The 22,314-nt window shown below is 37.0% G+C and overlaps 1 protein-coding gene across 5 annotated transcripts in view; it reads left to right on the top strand.

The window, feature by feature from the left end:
- The window catches only part of COBLL1 (cordon-bleu WH2 repeat protein like 1), an 87,943-nt gene extending 65,736 nt beyond the window's left edge, over window positions 1-22,207 (top strand). For all 5 annotated transcript variants that reach the window (XM_062630510.1, XM_062630508.1, XM_062630512.1 and 2 more), the window contains 6 exons: window positions 5,128-5,272; window positions 11,726-11,984; window positions 14,506-14,591; window positions 15,942-17,560; window positions 18,091-18,273; window positions 20,904-22,207. In XM_062630510.1, the coding sequence (XP_062486494.1) occupies window positions 5,128-5,272; window positions 11,726-11,984; window positions 14,506-14,591; window positions 15,942-17,560; window positions 18,091-18,273; window positions 20,904-20,990 (2,379 nt within the window). In that variant the 3' untranslated portion in view covers window positions 20,991-22,207. The remainder of the gene's footprint in view (window positions 1-5,127; window positions 5,273-11,725; window positions 11,985-14,505; window positions 14,592-15,941; window positions 17,561-18,090; window positions 18,274-20,903) is intronic.
- The last annotated feature ends 107 nt before the right edge of the window (window positions 22,208-22,314 follow it).

The following is a 22,314-nucleotide window of genomic DNA, read 5'->3' as shown; positions in this document are numbered from 1 at the left end:
GCTTGAGTAATGCTGGCAAGGGGAAGATTTGGAAGCTTGTTTTTTAGAGCTTCCACTGAAGCCTCAAAAATAAACAAGAAGGTGTCTCTAGCTATCGAGACTTCTGGTTTCACTTAACTGTAAATTAAAAGACAGTTCCCCTAAAAGAAAGTAAGATGTTAGACAAGGGACAATGTAAAATGATGTTATTTAAAGAAAAATGTCATTTACAGGATTTACAACTTTAAATTGAGCACTATTTAAATACATCAAGTAAGAATTGGTCTTTATTTCAAGAATTGACATCCTAAAATACAGAATTGGGAATGAAGCATGTAAGCATTGTAGAATAAAATCAGTTTTGATGGTTGCATAGCATTTTTTCATCTGTATCATGAATTAATATTTTCTCAACTTAAAGTGACCAATTTATACTTGTAATAAGGCAAGTACAATGTCACATTAGAGCACAATTATTTCAGTGTAAACAATATAAGAATTTGGTCTCTCATATTCCTCACTGTTGAAAAATCTATGTCCTGCTGGTGGGATTTAAGTCTCTTTCGGGTTGCTTAACAGGCTGATTGGTGTATTTGCTGAACTATTCAGCATGTCTGGGAGCATCACTGTTATTGTAGTGTCCCATGAAGTTAATTTACAAAACTTAGAATATACTCTATTCCCCCCACCAAGGGTTCCTTTTTATTTGCTTTTGCCATACAAGTAGCATTTCCTTGCAAATCCTATTACTTTTCAGAGTGCCTAAGTTGTGAAGACTGCCCTTCAGTTTATTTGGCAGACTGGATACATGCTTTATTTCTTCTATGGACCAGGATGACCTTCTGCATGTGCCTTATTATGGACAAACCTCTTTTGTAACATCAACAGGGAAGACAAAGTGAAATGTCAGCTTTGCCTGGATAAACTGTTTCCCTGGTTTTGATAGAAACATGCCAAAGTAGTAACATCAGACAACAGTGAAATGAGCCAACTTTAAGGGAACAGAGTATTCACTGTTGTCTTTCTTCAAATTCACAGTGTATTGTAGTCCAGCTTCTCACAGCATGAAAAAGGGTTTTAATGTTTACCGCCTACAGCTTCTCCACATCTTTTCCCTTAAAAAGGAACGGCTTTCTCTTTATATGAGCAGTTACATTCTAGTATGAGGTTTGAAATTTTTCTGCCTCAGTTTCAGAGCGATTAAAGAGCTAGTTTTTGGAGACACATTCCTATTTTTAGGAGGTAAATTAGTACAGTGGATTTAAGGCTTGCTATTACAAGTTACTACATAGCATGACTTGCCTATTCTCTATAAGACTCAGAAAATTAGAGTAAGATTAATAGATAATGTTTGTCCAGCAAATGTTTATGTTAAATCAGATTGGAAATGAGCATGTTAGTCTCTAATATTGAAATCTTTTATTTGTCAGTTCTAATTTTGGGCAAGATGGCTCTTACCAGAAGTATGTTTAGAACTAGCCAAGTTTTAGAACTTGCAAGTCGAGAGGACTCTCCAGGGTTTTTGCAAAGTTCTGTTGTATAATGCAGTATCTTCACAGTTTTCATAGAAGTGAATAAAACTTTCAAATACTAACACTTATTTAAAAGAAAATTTCTTTTAAAAGAAAAGAATTTGATTATGTCCAAAATGCCATTGCTGATTTTCTTCCTAATGCTTTATTTATAAAGACTAGACTGTGATGTCTTCATTTTATCCCATGACTGTTTGTCTCCTTACAAGGATAAGGAGATTGTCTCCTTTTTTCAGTTATGCTAAAGGAGCATATGTAAACTACGCTTGGGTAGAACAATTAAGTGGAGATTTTTAGTCAAAACATTTACAGTTTTAAATTATGGATAAAACTTATTAATTTAGAAACACAGCTTGCTTTTATTTGCACAACCCTAACTCCTAAAGAAAATTGACTCTCCAGTCTCCTCCTTGGAAAAGGAAGGGAAGACGATGGGGGAATAGGGGAAGGCTGGGAAGCAACTAAATCATAACCTTTCTCAAAAGATAGATTAGTCACTGTCACAGACCAGCTTTGTTAAGATATTTGTGAGCACGAGTTCTGTGCTTAAGAAGTTACGCCAGAGGCTTAGTTGCCTGGAACTTGATGGTTAGTCCTTTACTGGCAAAGTTGGGCGATGATGCAGTGAGCACTGTGAACATCAGGGAGGTTCTTGTACAGAGACGGGGTTACTTGGGAGAAGATAGCGCTCAGACCTGTTTGCTCTTACTGAAGTTGGTATGAAGATCACTAGACAGGAGTCTGGTATGATTCAGAATTGCTGGTGAATATTGTGTGCATCCGCTTTTCAGTGTACCAAGTGCATAACCTTGTCCCCTTATTGTATTTACTTCTGTACTGGCAAGTGTATAGGTAAATCATAGGAAAGAATAGTAATAGTGGGTGTTTGGACAGAATAACACCAGCTGAGTTTCTGCAAACATGTTCTGTATGTCCTTTCTTTCCAGTAGGTCAGAGGTGTATTAATTCCTGTGTAGTTCTTTGGCCAAGTTAAAGTATTTTGGGAAGCTTAGGTCATGTAATAGAAATTGAGTGCATTAATCATTGGACATACATTTGCCTGAATACTTGTACAAAGAGAAGAAAGAAATACTAGCAAAATGGCTAGTAATGTTCTTTGATATTCCAGCCTGCATATCTTCTTGACAGACCTAGTTAACTATGGAGGAAAAGAGGTAGATAGTGGTGGTATGAAAATGTGTGTACAGTGACCGTTGGTTTGAGGTACGCTTTCTGAAATGTTCCACTACACTACATTCTTTCCCAAATACTTCCTCCCCCCTGCCCTTTTTCTTCCATTCCAGCTGCAAAATTACTGTAGCTCACTTAACTCGCCTTTGCTTTTTGAAACAATAAGAAGGGCCAGGCGCCATGCCTGCTACTGCTTTCAGAGGCTGGAATTTGGGAAGCACTGGCCTCTATGAGTGTCTGCTTGGGGTGGTACAGGATTTGGTTCCAAATTTGCCTGGACACATTTGAGGCTAAAAAGCTTCATACCCATCCCTGCTTGTTCCAGGATAAGGAGGGTGTACAGTGTTTGTTAAAAGTGGAACTTCTGCATATGTTGTGGAAATTATGACAGAGTTCGCTGGTGTTTCTGCATAAGCACAGTTAATTACTTTAGTGATTCTAACATGAATTTTAATTCAAGTGTAACTGATAACGCACTGGTTACCACTGGCAGTTGGTATGACGCACGAACACCCAGATGTATATTCCAAAACTTTGTCAGATATGTCTTAATAACATTATTTTAATTTTTTTCCATCTGTTTAAAGTACTATTCTCACATTGCACCCTTTGTTAGGATTTGAAAGCTCTTAATATTCATATGTTGAATAATTCCTGAGAAAATCTGTTCAACACTTGAACCTTAACTGGAACATTTAGTACTTTCTCAAAATCTCTCTTTGCAAATCGTTTGTTTCTTTGGATGCAAAGGGCAGTGGAAAGGCTTATAAAAATCTTCCAGTAGCATTTGCACTCTTATGCTGAGAACATTATTTCCCCCCTACACACATACTCTTTCTGTGCAGGAGGGAACTCTGGTGACATCTGTTTAGCTGAGCGAGTATGCACAGAACTCGGTGCCAGCTAAGTCAGCTGAGGGAGCCTGTGCGAAGCAGATGAGGGTTGCAGACCTTTGAACAGAGAACAGTGTCTGTGCAGAACGGAGGGGCTGCAGCCTGGAGAGCAGCTACCAAAGAGGAGAAAACCAGAACTGCCCAACAGCAAGGAGGAAAATGATTTAACAATAAGAAAGCCTAATTTGGGAAAATATTAGATTTGACATCCCCTCCTGTATCAATTCAGATGCTGAATACTAATTTTTTTTTTGTTAGAATTATTTGGGAACTGTGAATAAGAAACTATAAAAGCGTTAAGTGATTTTTTTGTTGTGTGATGTTTTAATCTAGAAACTGACTTGTTTAGAAACTATTCAAGCATGCAAGTATTTTTAATTAGAAGTGGAGTGCTGTGCCCCTGCATCCTCTGATGTTCTTAAAAGAACATTTCACCTTGTGCTTTGTTGTTTTTCTCCTTGGAATCTGAGTCCTGCTTTGCTGTAAAAGGTTCAGGTTTCTTGCTTTGGCATTAATATGATTGCTAGAAGAGTTAGGTGAACATTTTGGGCAGTGTTGCTCCTTATAGTGCAGTAAAGTATTGAAGGGACCTGTCATACCTGACACTGAGATGGGGCAAAATAGATGACTGAATATGCCCAGGGTAGCTCAGAGGATGGTTATCCCCATACCGTTCTTTCACTCAGGTATGATACTAGGATCTAACAGGAGTTACCAGACTCTGCTTCACAGGCATCTTGTATCAGTTTCCTTTTCCCTTGTGAGCAATTTTCTTTTTAGTTTTTATTTTGTGCAACAAAATACTCTGTTTTGGTTTTTAACAATTTAGAATGCAATTGGACTGCTCCATCGTAAACTATGAAGTATTCAGCCTTTGTCCATTTTTTAACAGTTTTGATTATTTGTGAATTAAAAAGTTGGTTTTTTTTTTTGCTACAATAATGAGGTCATTGTTACACTTTAACAGCATTAGTTTTTAACATCTTATAGTTTTTACAGCTTATTACAATTTAACTTGAGTAAGTAGTATGAAAACTGGCATTCAAAAAACTTTTATAAATATTCAAGTATTTGAAGTAGGGAAAAAAAATCCTATAATTACATACACAGCCCAATTAGGACTGCTGTTGAAGGAATGGAGAAGGAAGACCTGTGATGTACCATTGCAATGGTGTATAGTTGAATCTTCTTTCCACAATAATTTTTAGCTACTTATAGAAAATAATTATTTGGGGTTTGTAGAATAGCCTTTGGGCATAGAAGAATTAAGCTTGTCTTTTATAGCATATGTAACAACCGATTTTCTTTTGCTGCTGTATCTTGTAACTCTGTGAATATATTCAATTACTCTAGATTTTTTTTAATTCCTTGGATGAATTAAGATGAGAAACATAATACATTTGGTAATAGATATATATTATTTCTTTCCCAAATGTTTATTATAAGTAGTTTTGGAGAATAATTATTGGAGGTATTTTATGGTTTTTCTTTGATTGCTAATAATCTTCTTTCTCCCTTGTCTCCCTTCTTAGGCCCCTCCAGGATTAGTACGGAAAGGTTCTCTGCCACTCAGTGACACCGTTTCCATAAACTCCTCTCTACGGAGGATGAAGCGCAAAGCACCCTCACCACCCTCTCGAGTACCAGAAGATCAAAGCCAAAGCAGTAATGAGACTGGTAATCTTTTTATGCTGTTTAATTGGGAGGCAACAGAAGGTATGGCAACTTGGCTAAACATTAAAGAAATACCGCCTTATGAGATAAGACCTTCAAGTAAAAATGTGATTGCTAGGCATCTTCAGATTGTAAGGAGCAGTAATACCACTTTATGAGATTAGCTCACGTAGTGCATGTTAGCCAGCACAGGCAGGATGCAGAAACAGCCACAAAACCACATATGAAATGCAAAGTTTTATTTTCATTACCTCACCAATGAGGGGATCCCTGGAAGCAACACCTGGGCAGAGGCACACATGCAGGAATGCTGGAACCATGGAGCTCGGTCCATGTCTATGTTAGAGGATCACCGAACTTCCTGTTTTAGCCTCTATTTAAGGGATTCATGCATGTGTAGTTTACCATTGTGCTTTGATCTTTCCGGTAGCAGGACAGGAATCTCAAGCATGTTTAATAGGGTGCCTTTCAGTCTGTCACAGGCCTGTGTTATCTAAACGGAGATGTTCTACTTGTCAAACACACAAGACTAAATAATAGTATTGTGTATATGTTTTTCTGCACCCAGCTGCAAGTCACTTCGAGCATGTTTACAGTCCTCCTCACCAATCCTCCATTATTTTCCCATAAGTGTGAGAAAGTAGGCAGCTTTTAGGGCACACAGCTCTGGGAAAAAAAAAAAAAGCAAACAAACCAGAAAAAAACAAAATAGTTATAGTTAGGTTAACTGTAATTTGTGGGGAGAAAAGATTTCTCTGGATCAGAGAGGGTTTCGTAGGAAATGGACTGAGAAGAATAATTTAGAGAAAGTTTTGTGTTGTTCTTTTGTAGTTCTTCTGTTTGATCAAAATTCAGTTATCTGATTCAAAAATACCTGAGTTGAGATTAAAATACCTGGAAAATGTGGCAACGAACATCAGTTGCTTAAAAGAAGGTACATTTTTAAGGAACTCACAAGTCTGTAAGATCACAATTTAATATTCTATCTAGAATTTTTGTCGGTGCAGAAATTGAGGCAACAAAAATCTTACTTGACTTTTTGTAGTAACAGAATCAATAGAATCAGCCCCTAGTAAAGCAGAAAGAAGAGCCACTGAAATGCAGTCTGAAACAGATTGGTTCTCTTCCAAATGCTTTGATAAAACCTACTTCATAGGAAGCTATGATAATTCATAACAGTAAATTACTATACTACAGATGGGTCATAAGTATAGTACTAATTTTAACGCTTCAGCTTAACTTTTCCTTTGAAGTACAAATATGGCTTTCTGAAATAAAGGTGTTTTACCTTTACTGCCTACAGAAACGTGTACAATATACTTTGTCTTGGTCTCTGTGCTTTACACTTAATAAACAAAATGTTACCCCCGTTTTCCCTCCTCCTCCACAAGCTGTAGACAAGAACAAGCCAGAACTTTTGTGATTTTTGTATACCTCATAACAAACCTTTCAAAAGCAAAACCCCAGTCTTGTTTTCAGAACCGTGCCCTGTGCTGCCCTTGACCTGTGTAACCTAGGGGTAGGAGCAAATCCATGCCTGCCTTTTGATTTGCATCTGAACAGCCTTTGAAAACATAAGCTGTAAATATAAACTCTATGCATAAGTAGTGGTTTATACATTAAGCCATTTATTGGGTGCTGTGGAGAAAATGTAATACATAAAAGAGCAGCTGTTTAAAATACAGTTCTTCAGCTGCTGAATACTTTTTCAATTTATGCAGTTTGTACTATTTAAACACTACTGTTTGTAAGCATCAGGCTGTAAGGTTAGATACAAGATACAGCATCTAAGATTCTTCTAAAGTTTATAAAACCTTTCAGAATAATCAGTGCCAGTATCTAGAAAAATCACTCTTCAATGTATTTCACTAAAAATGAAATACATAAACATTAAGCATGTGGAGTGCCACTGGCATTATATGAGGCTAAGCACTCATAGTTCCTGGGCTAGTTGACAGGAACTCTTACTAGTTTTCCAGTTGTTCTTTTTCAGGACGCTAATCAAATTGGTTGGAGTGATAAAACACAAATGTAGCAGAGGAGTTGAATAAGTCACCTGTCATCCTAGATCTCTGGCAAATGAAAAGAAAATAAATAATCAGTAATCTGTAAATTCAGGTTTGGTTTGTGTTTAGGGCAATTTATATAATTTGTCAGAAAAGACCTTTAATAGAAACAATAAAGATCTTAATAAATGCAAAGCATGAACCTGTTCTGTGAAGTCTGAGGTTGAAGGTGTAATGAAGCTGAAACCTCTGCTTTTCCAAGTTGTTGTAGCAGATAGAGGGCAATCACTTCTAAGTGAGTGGCTCTTAATGATATTTATTAGTACTTAACTTTCTGTGTTGAAAACTGTTTATCTACATGTGATGGGTCTAAGATGATGAGCAAAGTTACCATGCTATGATTTAAAATCAAGGGTTTTTTTGTTTTCTTGAGCTTGTTTCTATCTTAAGATTATAGATCCATGCTGGCATGTCTGCACTTCCTGTTGCTTTAAGGCCCGAGTGCTGCACAGATAATCAGCCCTGAATTTCAGAGAAACAGCTTTTTTGCTTTTCCATAGATTTAGCAATTTCTGCTTGAGGCTTTTAAGGTTTGTAATTAAACATTTTAATTTGAGCTATAATGGAAAGAAATAGAAAAATGCAAGGATATTCACTGGGCTCAGAACAGAATGTGTTGAGCCCTGGGTTTTAATTCTGCAGTTTGTGACAGTCTTCATTCTGCTGCTTCATGCGATGCCTTTGCTGAAGACTTCATGCAGTGCGTGTTTTGTTTTAAATGCAGAGACAAGTCACATAGCACAGCTCCATTGCCTTTGTTTTTTTTTTTAATTTGACTCATGGGATACTGCTGCTCTCTGGTGGCACCTCTGAAACTGTCCTGAGGCCTGTATATATAGAGGGTCCTTTTAGCAAAGCCCGTCATGCTGTGAGAACAAACATTCACCTGCAGTAAAATCAGTTACAGCACACTCGTCCTGTTTCTAGTCTGAAAATTATGCACGTTTGGGTATTGTTTTAAAGGCATAAAATAGTTCAGTATTTCTTTAATTGCCAAATTGGACATAATTGTAGCTTTACATAAACTCAGTGCTTCCTTCCATTTGGATTAATAGCGCTTTGATTGTCATGCTTCTGGGAGCATTGTGAGTTTTTGGTCAGCTGCAACTGGCATTCCCAAAGTAGTTCTGATATGCATTCCTGCTGTGGCAAATAGGCAAAAAAAGTTAAGCTGCAAATATAGCATTACCTTCTGCCCTATGATGAACCATTACAAATGTTCAATTTGGTGACTAAGTAGTGCCTAGCTAATAGATACATATGTATTAAGTGGAACTATGCTATATAATTTGGAGTAGACAGCAGCTCTGTTGCAAAATGACAGTTTTCCAGTCGTGTAAAAACAGCCTGCACCTTGACAAAAGTAGTTTGAAGGCGTACATCTACTAGAATAAACATTGAGAGAGAATTAATTTGAACATTTGGGATTATAAACATTTTTTTTTCTCAACTATGGTTTTTGTTCCCCTTCCCAAACTTTAATTAATACTCAGTCTTTTTTTCTAGGGAAAAGGGTGAAATAGTGTTTTTTTAAAAAAAAAAATTATAAAATTACAGATTTTTAAATCATTTCCATCCAGCAAACCCTGTGATACAATCTTCTTGGTTACAGTATCTCTTAAGAACCTTGTTAAGGACTGTAGAATCAAGAGCAGAAACACTGGCAGATTTGCATGATGTAGTGAAGCTTTCTGGCTTTGGTGCTTGCAAGCATAATGGCTCACAGAGCAGTGCCAGCCGTTTCTCTGTTGTGAAAAGATGATTCTTACTAACTCAAAGGGGACTTGCAGTTGGTATGTCACTCATCAGGTATGTCTCCACAGTGTTATCCTGTAGGCTTTAACAGTGTTCTTTTAGGGCGAATTAAAACTCAGTGACTAATGTTCATAGAGAATAAATTATGCACAGACAAAACTGGAATTCATATTGTATATGGATTTACATATAAAGCATATGAGCAATAAGGCAACAGTATGTAGCTAGTATTGCCGTAAGTACTTTGAAGCAATATGTTGCATATAAAACTCTAAACTGGGTGGAAACAAGTCATAAAATCTGAACTGTTCCTCTGGGGAGTTAACTGCATGATGTAAGTTGTTAAAAACTGTTTATGTATCAGGTGCATTCAGACTTTATTCTGCTGTAGCAGTAGTGGCCCAGGTCTGGAATGGTGTCCAGTAACGGATAAAAAGCCAGTAACTGAAATTAGCTCAAATCCAGGCTAATATTGTGCTTATAAATGAAGTACAATACTTTGGGAAAAGTGAGGGTTGGTTTTGTTTGGTGTTACACATTTGCAGTCAGGTTAGTCCACTCCAAAGCTTGGAAGTGTTCCTAGCTCAGCAAAGAACAGACTTTCACATAGCAGGAATGTCTCCTACCAGCCCAAGCTAAGTTTCCATCCCACCAATACAGATACAACTCAGTCTTTGTTACACTTCTCTCCAGAGGAAAGAGATGACAGCAGTGACTGGGCACAAAGCCACAGCAACTCCAGAATGCTTCCATTTGTTTTGTCAGAAGTCCTTGCTGTGCTTTGTTGCATAATTCAGGCTTCCACAGAGTATTTAGACTGAAGGTACCTAGTTGTTGTTTCTGTTGCTGATGATGGCTCAGGCCCATGGCAGAATAGTTCTCACTGGTGAAGAAGACAGTGTTCTTGAGCCCTGGTTATGGGCTGTGGGACAGTCAAAGCAAGTTTGTTGTTTGCCCACATTCTGTCATGCTTTCTTTGTGCCTTGTGGCATATATTTATCTTTGCACACATAAAATCATACTTTTGTTACTAAAATCATCTCCCAGAGTATAAAGCTATTGGCATTACGTTTAGCTACCTGAAGATGGAAGGGTTTGGCAGTGGAAGAGGGCAGGTGGAAAGGAGTAGAAGGTCCTTACTAATAGCAAATTCTTAAGGAGTCTTAGAGGACTGCAAAACAAAAAACTACAATTAAGTAGTAAAAAGTTTGGCTTTTGTAGTTGCCCTGTACCTGTGAATGAGTAACTTTGGTATTACTGAACTCTTAACTAACGTCCCTATTGGAAAAATCAGGTTCTATATGGACACTTTCTCCAGTATATACAGTCCTTTGTTATATTTCTGTAAGTGTACTTTTCCAGAAGTACTGGAAGCATTGTAGCACACCAGTCTGTGGAAATAAAAAGTCAGTCTAAGATTTTCTGTCCTCTAGGATCTACTGCTTTCCAGTATTACTTGCTTTAAGCCACTGTTTTGCTTTCATTGGTAGTCTTGGTTTACATTTGGAAATTTAGTGGTACAAGTGAGAAAAGACTGAAACCTAATTGCCCAAGTGCAAGGCTTGTCCCTAACAGGTACTGGTTCATGCAAAGCTGACAGGAATACCCTGGTCAGGTCACGCAAGGTGCCCTGCTTGTATGGCTCAGTTGGTGCCAGTAGCCTTCTGTGGCACTGTATTGTGCTTTATAGATGGAATTACTATCTTCTGTGTGTTACAGAATGCAGGTTGCAAAGCCAAGAGGTTAATTGTATGGTCTACTTTATTAATATTTGAAAAATGTGAATCATCATCTTGTAGGAAGATTACTGTCAGGGAAGAAAAGCTAGAGATGGCTAATTCCTCTGGAAATTAAAATAGGTGGATTTATTAGTTTAACTTCAGGTACGCTGACTTCCGTGTGTGCTAATCCAGTAGCTGAATCATTTATTTTAACTATGCTGTATCTGAAAAAAATCTTTTTTTTTTGTGGTTTCACACTTTTCTATGTTCTTTCTTTGTGCATTTCTACTGTAGCACAGGGAACTGCACAAGACACTTCCAACTGTTTTAATACACTTTGGATAATTATGGGAAATTTTTGATAGCGGAGATCAAACTTGTTCAAACCATAGGCAAAACTGAGATTCAGTTTGTTCTTTAGTTCTCTAACATACCTACTCTGGTATGAAGGAACCTTCTATGTTAAACCTCACTGGAGACCTAAGGGAAGTATTTAGAAATCTGGGTAAAGTAAGCCGTCTGCCTCCATGAAATTTGGGATTATAATATTGTTAAATATATTTTGATCTCTCCTAATCCAGTACTTGAGTTAAACAGGAAAATGTTATACAGTAGTTTCAGATTCAGAAACAGATGGACACTAGCATGGCATGGCAGTGAGTGTATTCTCACCTGTAAAAAAGAGAGAATTGGAAGGAACCAGAAAATACTGTGGTGTTAAACCTCTGAATTAGTTTGGTTTACTTATTTTATTTTACTTGAATTATAAAAAGAAGTCTCAGTTACTCTTCTTCAAACTGTTTAGGTGAACTTCCCCAGCCCCTTTGTATCTCTACTGTGCATTGCGAGCTGTGGGTGGTTTCATATTTTGTTGGGGTTTTTTCTCTTTTTTTCTTTTTCCTTTCTGAGTGTAGGTGTAAGGAGCCCAGAATACAGCTTAGAAGAAATTGATGAAAGGGAAGAGAGGAGTGTGCAACAGAGAGAGGACAGTGAAAGTACAAATGCCTCTCCTGGGATAGGAGAGGTTACTGCAGCCTTCAGCTCTGCTGAGGTACCACTGGAAACTGAACAAAATGATCCTGCTTCATCAGCTCCAGTTCCTGGCAGTGTTTCTGTAGACAAATCACAAAGCTTCAAGGAAGAAAAACAAGAAAATATGAGCACAGATGGCAAGTAAGTACGTTTTGTGACAAAGAAAGGAGCATTAGGGAGGGAATGGGGGAGGCAAAAAAAAAGTAGAGTGCTGTTTCATTGTGGAGCACAGAATAGAGGATTGTGAGAGAGGAATGAGCTTAATATGCTTAACTTTCATTTGTAGCACTCTTCTGTACACAGTAATTCATGTAGTTTTTCAACAAAAATGACAAGTGTTCTGCAGGCTATTCAGTTTAAGCCTTCCTTTCCTAACTACTCAAACAGCTGGATCCCAGGAAGGCTGAACCTGGCTCTGAAATACCCAGCTTATTTACTAGAGCAAAGTGCTACCAAAAAAAAAAACCTGGATTGATTACTTAAATGAAAATTTACAAATTCATTCTTGCATTTGGGGAAAAACAGGTAGATTGGCCACTTCTGTTCTGGGCACAGTTGCCTATTGCTTGCATGTTTGGTTTGGTTTGAATTTTTCTTCTGTCTTTTGCTTCTGCGTTAGCAGGTTGTCTTGACCTGTATCGATCCATCTGCTCTCAGAAAACAAGTTAATTCTGCCCTTTTAAAGAATAAACACATTAGTATCCTTAACCACTTTTTTTCCCCTTCTGGTGATGCTGTACCTTTGCCCTTCAGCATGTTTGTTAAACTACCTGACTTAGCAGGTTTCCAACATGAGTTAGAGCCTGCTTGAAATAAATGTTGATTGTCCAGAGAAGTCCCATTGTGTTAATGTAATTCACTATTTCTCTGTTCCCTGGGGCAACTAAACTGGCTACTGTTCCCCAAAACTATTTCAATTATTGCACTGAAGCCAAAATGACTGCCCTAGTAGCCAAGAACTTTCAAAGTAGTAGGGAGAACTTTGACTTGTATTTCAAGGGTCTTTTTTGTCAGTCCAAAGCCAAATGGGGCTTTGCAAAAATCTTTGATGCTCTGTCCTGACAAATACTGTGCCAGTTGCTTGGGTGTGTCTGCTCTTTGGGGATCTGCAAGGAGGAGGATCAGCCAAGAGCTGTTTTTAAGTTTTCTTGAACTTGCAAATTATCAGTCCGGTGTTACTGTGTTAATGGGTTGGTTTGGCCAATTGGCTAAGGAATGTTTCTTTTTTCCCCTACTGATTTGTGGTAGCCTTTCATGGCCTATAATCCTGGTATTATCCAGCATGCGCTGCCCTCTAACTTCAGAGTTTGGCAATCCTTTCTTTCCTGAAATATCATGGGGATTCCAGAATGAGGGCTAGTATTTCTCTGACATTCTATTTCTGGAGCCCTTTTGATAAGTGAGATCTTATATAAAAGATCTAGTTACTTTGAAGAAGTGTTTTTTAATCAAACCACAGATATGTGTAAGAGTCCAGTCAAACCCACTGTATATTCTATAATGGTGCTCTGGGGTATTCTGTGGTTTCCTCCCCTCCCCCCTTTAAAAAAAAGAAAAAAAAATTCCAAAAACCCCGCAGCTCAACCCATTGTAAGAACTTGTAGTTCAGTCCCTCAGCTGTGAGATAAGCAAGAGTACAGAGTGCAGGACTGAGATTTAACTTTCTTCCAGCAATAATTTTAGGAGTCTGTGCTCCTGTTTAGTGGTTTATTGGATACTTACGGTATATTTTTGGACTGTACAAGCAACACGAGGATGGGTGGTTATTGAGGAAGTTTTACACTCAAATGATTCAAAGCAGATGTTTTAGCTCAAGGCACTGGCTCCTGACAGCTAATACATTTGATGTAGCAAATGAACTGGAATCTCCATAATGCCAGTATTTGTAACTACAGAAAATAAAAATAGCAAAGATGTAAGTTTGAAGTTCTAATAATATTTTTAAAGAGAAATTTTAAATATTTTTGCCTTTTTCATTTACCTTTTTAAGGCAAGGAATTAAAATTTCCTCAATAAAAGATGAGGAGTTTATTCAGCATTTATGCAGTTCTCTTGCCCACCGTGATCTAAGGACATAAATTATATGCATTTGCAAAACATTTAGTATGCAAGTAATATGTTAGATGCAGGTTTCTTTGTTGTTCTCAAGGAATTTCTCGAAAGGGACAGACAATTTTTTTATTATTATTTTGAAAAGTCTGTATCGCAGAGTTCATGTGTTCACATGCAGTCAGCATCTCATACAGCTTCCTGTATATTGTGTTGGGGACAAAGTCAAGGAAGTGTTTTAAAACACTTCATAGAACGCTACTGTTATATGAATGATAAACTGTTGTGGCATCACTGAAACTTAGTTGTTTCTGGAAAGGGGCTTGTTCAAACTGCACAAATAAACAAAAGGAGGGGGAGGAGAGAAAAGGAAACCAATCATCTGCTTACACAGAAGAGTGTGAAGCTGAATTTTGGTAAAATATCATAGCAGAATTTCCTCTTGTTAAAAAAAAATCAATAAATCTATTCCCTTGAGTACTCCAGTGTTTGGCAGAATGATTCTATTTTGTCCATCTGTGTTTGGAGGATATTGCCAGTTCTCTTGCACCGTTACTTGTGTTTACTGAAATGAATGATACCAGCATATTTAATGTACTGTTGTGCTTTGCAGAGGACTACAGACTATGATAAGCAGTGAGCAAGCTGCGTTTGAAAAAGACAGGAAGCTTAGAATTTTGGATCAAAATAAAACTGATGGTGAGTAGTTCCCACTCATTTTTAGTACTTCAGAGTAAGGTTGAAGAGAGCTTTTCTATTCCTTTGAGAAAAATGACAAATCAGTCAACTCCTGAATTGCTATCATCAGATTATTTTCTTCATACTCTCTCTAGCTGCAGTGTATCCTCTCTGTGATGCGGTGACAAGCATTGACAGCAGTTTTGGGTTTTCAGGGGTTTTGGTTTTAATAATTTTTTATTATAGCAGTAGTCAAAGTTTCATTGTGCTGTTGTACGGCGCTGTGGGTGGAGCACTGCTGAGGAGAGGGAAGGATGGACACAAAGATTGTCCTGCCCCATGGTGTGACATGGGCACTGCAGAGGGGAAGGAGAAGCAATCAGTTGTTCTGTGCTTACAAAGTTAGTATGACTTTTCTGCATGGAAATGCAAATATTTTCAAACAGAAACAGAACAAAGTGACATGCTGATTTGAAAAGAAATGACGACATCCTGTGCATCTAATGGATCATAAATTTTTCTGTCGATTTAGTGAGCTTACTCATTTATTTTTCCCTTTTGTGACACTGATTTTCAGATTTATATATATTAGGCCTTCCATAGTCTTTTATGTTCAGCACATCTCTGTTTATAAATCATAACAACATACTGCATGAGTCTTGTTTATATGAGATACAAGTTTTAACTGCCATTTTACAGCATACTTAAAACAGGAATTTTTTTTTTCCTCAAAATATGATTATTCCTTAAGAATATTTTTTTCCTTTGAATATTGTATTCAAACCAATTTGATCCAAACTGATTCCAGTGTTTTGGAGAGGGCTATGTGTTTAGTCCAGGAGTAAAGAATTGAATTTTCATAGCTGCTAAAAACAGTTGGAAAAATAGAGCTAGAAAATTGCTTTTGTCCATGTGTTTTCAAATTGGTCCCTTGTACAATAGTTGACAAATAACATTTGTAATGTTAAAACTAAAGGACAGAAGCCACAAAAGTGTGGAACTAAATAAAAATAGCATCTAACTTAATATAGAATAGTCCTTGAGCTCTTGAGTCACTGATGCCCATATAACCAACTGAAATTCATTTAGCACTTTTTAAATGATTCTAGAATAGATTTTTCTGTCAAATTGATGCATGGCACCAGTTGTCTGATAATTAAAGAAAAATACTCAAGTTGGAATACTATTATTTGGCATTATTAGTCAAAGATATCTTTAAATAGCCTTTAAAAGTAAGTGTTAAGGAAAACTTTAATATCAGTGAGGTGTCAGTCCTTGTACTTAAATGCACTGGATGCGGGGCTTCATGGTGTAAGGGGGAAGTTTGAATCTTTTTTGGCATTTGTGTTAATTTTGGAATCTCTCTTAAAGACCACAGTGATACAGAACTCTTTCCAACAACAGAAGAAGCTAAAGAACTTCAGTCAGCTGAAATTAAAACAGTAGATTTCAGAGAAAATAACAAGCTTGAAGTCGACAGACTATCAAACTGCCAGACATGTAAAAATTATGTCTCTGTAAGTCATAGGAATTATCCTCAAATGATTCCAGAAAAGCAAGATGAGAAAACACATCAAACCAGCTTGGACACAGTAAAAACTCAGGATGTTGCAATCCAGACAGGTCCGTTGGATAGCAATTTGGGAAGGACTACTCAGAAAGAAATTATTGTTCCTCAGGTTTGTGAATCATCCACATTCAGAGGACTGGTCCCTAAACACAGTAGAGATGCAAACAGCCCCATTCTTCAAGTGATGCGTGGAATGCAAGGGGATGAAGATAATTCAACAGAACAAAATCTTGAGAGACAAGAAGCTACCCATGAAAAAGTAATTGCCATTAAAGATCACAGTCACATTTGTATAAATGGCAGTAATTTTGCTTCACCAGAAACAACAGCAAAAATTTCAGATGACTCTCCTGTAAAAGGTCACCCTCTTTATAGACAGGATGCCAAGCCTAAACCCAAACCTGCTAATGAAATTACAAGGGATTACATACCAAAAATTGGGATGACTACTTATAAAATAGTGCCTCCAAAATCCTTAGAAATAATGAAGAGCTGGGAATCAGAAATTCCACCAGATCATAAGGATCAAGAGGAATCTACTTTGGAAAACTCTCTGAAACATGAAGACCCCAAAGAATTCATGGTGCAGGCTGAAATTCCTCATCTTCCAAAAAGTGTGGGTCATTTACAGGTTGGTTCACAAAATGCACCTGCAGCAGCAAATGATCTGCTGCACAGAGCAAACAGCATTTCTGAACATGCTGTGGTGTCTGGAGCTGAGATCGCTACTGTGAGCAATCGGACAGAAACAGAGTCTTCCAAACACCATGTCCCACTGACGCTAAGCTTGGATAATACAAATGCTGCTTCTGAGACACAGAATAAGTCAAATGCATTAAGTCCTACAACAAAGCCTAGTTCTTTTTATCTGCAGATGCAGCGAAGAGCTTCAAGTCATTATGTGACATCTGCAATTGCCAGAAGTACCATTTGTGCTCCTAATTCCATTCAAAATGAAGCTAAGAATACAGAGACGGGGAAAAAAATCTCATCAGCTGATCCAACTTCACCGTTACACAAGACAAGTACTCCCTCTCCTCCAGCAGATGAAGAAAATGATGATGATGGAAAAAAAATTGAATCCTCCATTTCTCCTGTTAAAAGCAGTAAACCTTCAACTTTTTCCTCCTGTCCACCAGCACCATTGAACCTAAGAACTCTAAGAACTTTTGCAGTTCCAAAGCCATACTCCAGTTCAAGACCATCCCCCTTTGCTCTTGCTGTCTCATCTGCAGTCAGAAGGTCACAATCATTCAATAAGACACGTACGGTCACTAGCCAGGCACTGAGAGAGGAATTTCCTGTTGAACTCTCCTCTGCTGCTTCGGCAGCTGAATTATCAGCTACCTCCGTGCCTCAAGTGCAAACCCCTTCCTTGCAGACCATAACAGGGGAGTCACAAAATAGTGTAATGGATAAGGTAAACTTTATTTCTACTGTTGCTTGAATGTTGAGCCACTGTCATCTAGTGTGACTAGTCTAGAAGATAGTCTCTGAACTGCTCCATGATCAGAAAGTATTGTATTAATACAGTGTAAGCACTTGTAGTAATCTAGCAGTAGCACAGCATCATATTGAAATACATGTATACGGGGAATCTTAAAGTGAAAACAACCTCATTCAGATTACTGGAAATAACAATTTCTGGCCATAATTAGCATCCCCTTCTTCTTAAATATAATTCTGAGTAGTGTGATCAGTTTGGCTTCAGGTGATCATGGCACACACGCACACTTGAATGGGGTATACAGTTTCGCTGGCATAATTATCTGAGGGGGAAACTCTATGCTATAGGGGAAATGAGGCTTATCTCTGAAATTGTGAATGAAACACTAGAACGGTGGCAGTTTGATGCACAACCTTGTGCCAGGTTGAGTTAGTTTGCCATTTATAAATAATTGAGATTAAAGAGCTTTGTTTTGTTTTTCCTCCCACTTCCTCCTTTTATAGAAAAACAGCAATGTGAATAGTGAGCAGAAGAGTCAGGCACAGTCAGGTGCTTCCACTGACCATCCACCCCCTGTCACTAAGAGACAAACCGTGATGACATTCCAGAGCTCTGACCCAGAACAGATCCACCAGAGCTTGCTGGCTGCAATCCGCTCTGGAGAAGCTGCTGCCAAATTGAAAAGGGTGAGTTTTCATCATTGCATCCATAACAATGAATTCATGGAACTTCCTTCAAATTACCATATTAATACCTGACACTAGAAGCAGTTAGCTTTAGCACAAAGTGCTGCTAGGAGGTCTCTTAACAATATGAAGGGAGGTAGGGGAAGAGACTTTAGTTTTGCAGAATTAACTGGTGAATGCGCACACAAGCTTTTTATGTCCGTATTTTTAAACAGTACAAACCCAATTAGAAATCTTCCTGAAATTAGTCAAAAATCTTTTAAGTTAACAATCAAGTATCTCTTTCATAAAATCAGGAACATATTCAATTATTGCTGTTTGTATGGTTTGAAGTGGTACAGTTTTAGGCACATGCTTTGCCTTAGACCTGAAGTAGCTGCAATGTTATGTAGGCAGATAACACAGAAAAGTTCTGAAGACTGTATTTTTTATTAGACTCTATCAGGTCCTTAATTCTTCTTAAACGTACTTCAGGCCTCCTACTGCTGTTTGGTATCATTAGTAAGATACTTCTCAATGTTTTATCAACAGTCGTGGTAGGACCATCTTCCCCCAGCCCCTCAGGTTAAAATTGTGGCTTAATTTTTTCTCTTTTCTGTCACCCAAAATTCACCTATATTCTCACATTGGGTAAAACATTGCACTCTTTAGAAATCTATACTCTTTTAAATTTGTAACCAGACAGTTTAATGATGGTCTTGTGCGCAGCTTTCTTGACAGGCATTTGTGTTTTGCCTTCTGTATTGAGAATTTCTCATTGCAGAAGGTGAAACGAAGTCAGTAGTTTTTGTTTCTCTTCCCTTTCCCACTTGAAAGAAACAAATGATACATGGTGGGTGGATGTGAGGGTTGGTGGGTCTTTTTGTTTTTATGGAAGTCTTTGACTCTCTAGGGTCAAAATCTGTCAGTGAATGGTCAAATACTAGAGCAATCTATTTCATATGTAAGGTTTTGTTTGTGTGGCACTACAACAGCCTCTCTGAGGCTTGTAGACCTCCCATCATGTCTACCTTGAATGGAAAGATTCAGCTTCTCAGGAAGGTTTACAAGCATGCTCAAGTAGTTTTTGACCTCAAAGTCAGTACAAGTGGTACATAACACACCGTAGTAATGCTTCTAACTACATGTCACTAACCACAGCCATTTTAAAAACAGGATAAGATTAAGAAAATGCTGTATTGTTCAGTTTCTTAGAGGTCAACTCTATCTGTTCTACCAGAAATACCATTTGGATTTAGTTTGAATATTTTTATTAAGGTGGGTTCCCCCACCCCCACCTCAGGTGCATAATTACATTTGAATAATACTGAACTTTATTTATTTTGCATCGTGCATGAACTTTTTTTTATGATTCCATGGCAAATATGCTTCTGCATGGCTGCTGCAATGTAGCTTATAACTACAATATTAAATTCATAACATGCTTTTCAAAATTCATGAAGTCTATTTCTGCTAGAAAGAAAACAACAAAAAACTTAAGTGGTTATTAATTCTTTTCTGCAGACATACCTAGTACAGGTGTGTCTGACTGCAAAAAGAGAGGGGGTTTTTGCCTATGGAAAATCTTACGAAAACACGGTCTCATTTGACGTTTAACATGGAGAACTGGTAGTAGTAGGACAGAGGAATGAAGCATTTTGTAACAATAACTTATTAGCACCCGAAAGTGATTTCCAATATTGAAAGGGTCTTTTAAATGCATTTACTTTATAGCTGCCACTATCATGCTGCACTAAGTAAAAGGGAGTATAAGTGATCCATTTGAATTGTGACAGAGGTCTGTCAGGTGCATACTTCTCTTTTTGCCTCTTACCATACTCACCCTTTCTTCAGCTCTGTGAGAGAATCATTAAAAAATAAAATGCTGGCATGATGAACCAAATTCTTTCTTCTCCCCCATTTTACTTAATATGTTGTGAATATGCAATGCTGAGAAATGCTGAGATCTGTAGCCTTTTGTGTTGCTGGCCTTTTCAATAGGGTCCTCAGTAATTACTAACCTAAAATGGGTCAAGTGAGGTTTCTTTTTAACCATTTTTTCTCTTCAGTGTTCTCATTGTATTTAGTAATGTGTGCGCTGCGGTATGCGGTTCTCATGGCCGTGGAGTACTCACAGCTCACAGTAGCTCCAGTTGGAGTTGCTGATTTATGCAGCTCTCCTAAAAATCAGATCTTTGCTATTCTAAAATTTGTATAGTTTGCTCCTTAAACCAAGAGATCCTGATAAAAGAAACATTACCATGGTATAAAGGAGTGGTAGTTGTAAGTGTTGCATTCTATTCAATATTTAATAAAAGTGTTCAGTGATGTTTTTTCAAACATTTCTTTGCAATCAGGTCTGGAGAAGGACTAGAAAAATGTGTATTTTTAATAGTTATACACAGATTTTTTTCAAGAGAATAAAATATGTTTTAAGTAATTTCTTATATTTCTACTTCTATAGCATATGTGCTTTGTTCAGAAATCCTATAAAAGGTCTTTTATTACAACGAGAAAAATACTAACTGAAGTAACAGTGTTTGTTTCCTTGAAGTAATACTGTGTAAAATACAACAGAGAAAAGAATCTGAAAAGTTGGGTTAATATTTATTTACTTTTTTCCCCCCTCTTTTTTTCCCCCCTGCCTCCAGGTTGGTCCTCCATCAAACACCATGTCAGTCAATGGAAGAGCCAGGCTTACTCATTTATATTCCACAGAAGCAAAAGTTAATCACTAGATACTATACCAAATAATTTGCACTTTACTATTGCTTCATAGGCCAACTTAATATTAACTACAAAATTTTGAAAGTGTAAATGCAAGTATATATTAATATATTTTTGTCAATTGTAATAGAAATTTCAAACTGGGTCCTTTAATGCCTTGGAAAGATTATTAGAATATGTAAATTATGGTAATATTTTGCCTTTTTCTCTTTATAAAGCTGACTATGCTGCTAAAAAAATTTAAGAGAAGGTGCAGATGAGCTTTGCTTATGTTAACATGAGAATCAAAAATTCCTAATTTTAGCCTTTAAGACAAACAGTATGTAGCACTATGCTGAAATTACAGATTTAAAGGATTCTAAGGATTTTAGATCATTGATTTTCAATTGTGTATTACTTTAACAGATTGTATGAATTTAAATCTACCACATGCTGCCTCCATATTACTTTGTTAAATTAAATTTGCAATAGTAGAAAAATCTCAAATATATGCAATATTTTGTTTCTGTTTAAAAAAGAGATGGTTTTGTGTCTTCAGCTGAGAGTAGTTGGTATAAGTAGTCTGTTGGTTTTGGTTTTTTTTTAATCTCCTTTAATTTTTTCCTGGTATCACACAAAAAAAAACAGGATATAAATTACTGGAAATTTTTGTACTACTTAAGAACTTTTCTTAACAGTAGCACTACATGATGTTTCTCTTCTACTCTTTGAGTACATGTATATAGTATTTACCTAGTACTCAAATAAGCAATACTTATTGTGAACTAGATCTGTATTGAAGTAGTCATCAGCATATAGTCACTTACTGATAAAATGCAAATTCCAGTTTTGATACTTAATGAAATAGAAGAATTTTTTTTGTTGTTGTTGCTGGAAGTATGACTAAAGAATGAACTGCTTTGGACTTATTAATGTAAAATATTTTAATCTTAAAACAGCACAATAACACATTTACAAAGCATTCTTGTGTCTGAGAGCATCTATTTATAGATTAAGCATTAAATACCAAAATGGGAATATACATTAAAAGAAAAGGCTTCATGTTATATTTTATCTATTTTGCATTACTTGTCAAGGTTATACATTTTGGGGAGGGAATAAAATATGATCACACTCATGATGAAATAGCTAGATTATGGATGCATGCAGCAAGTGCTGGGGTATTTGCCATATTGAAATATTTTATGCTGGACTTGATTTAAATAAAATTAATTGTATTTAGTTTCTATTCTTTAACAATATATTTATTTTGTACTTTAAAGACATTCTGTAACTCAGTTTCAGAAACTGATCTATATGTGCATTTCAAAGGGTTATTAATGGTTTGCTGCCAGG

This window comes from Pezoporus occidentalis, unplaced genomic scaffold (assembly GCF_034315485.1).
Source record: "Pezoporus occidentalis ecotype Australia unplaced genomic scaffold, CSIRO_AGI_Poc_V1 ctg354, whole genome shotgun sequence".
NCBI classification, from domain to species: Eukaryota; Metazoa; Chordata; class Aves; order Psittaciformes; family Psittacidae; genus Pezoporus; species Pezoporus occidentalis.
This window is presented reverse-complemented; position numbering and strand designations above follow the sequence as displayed.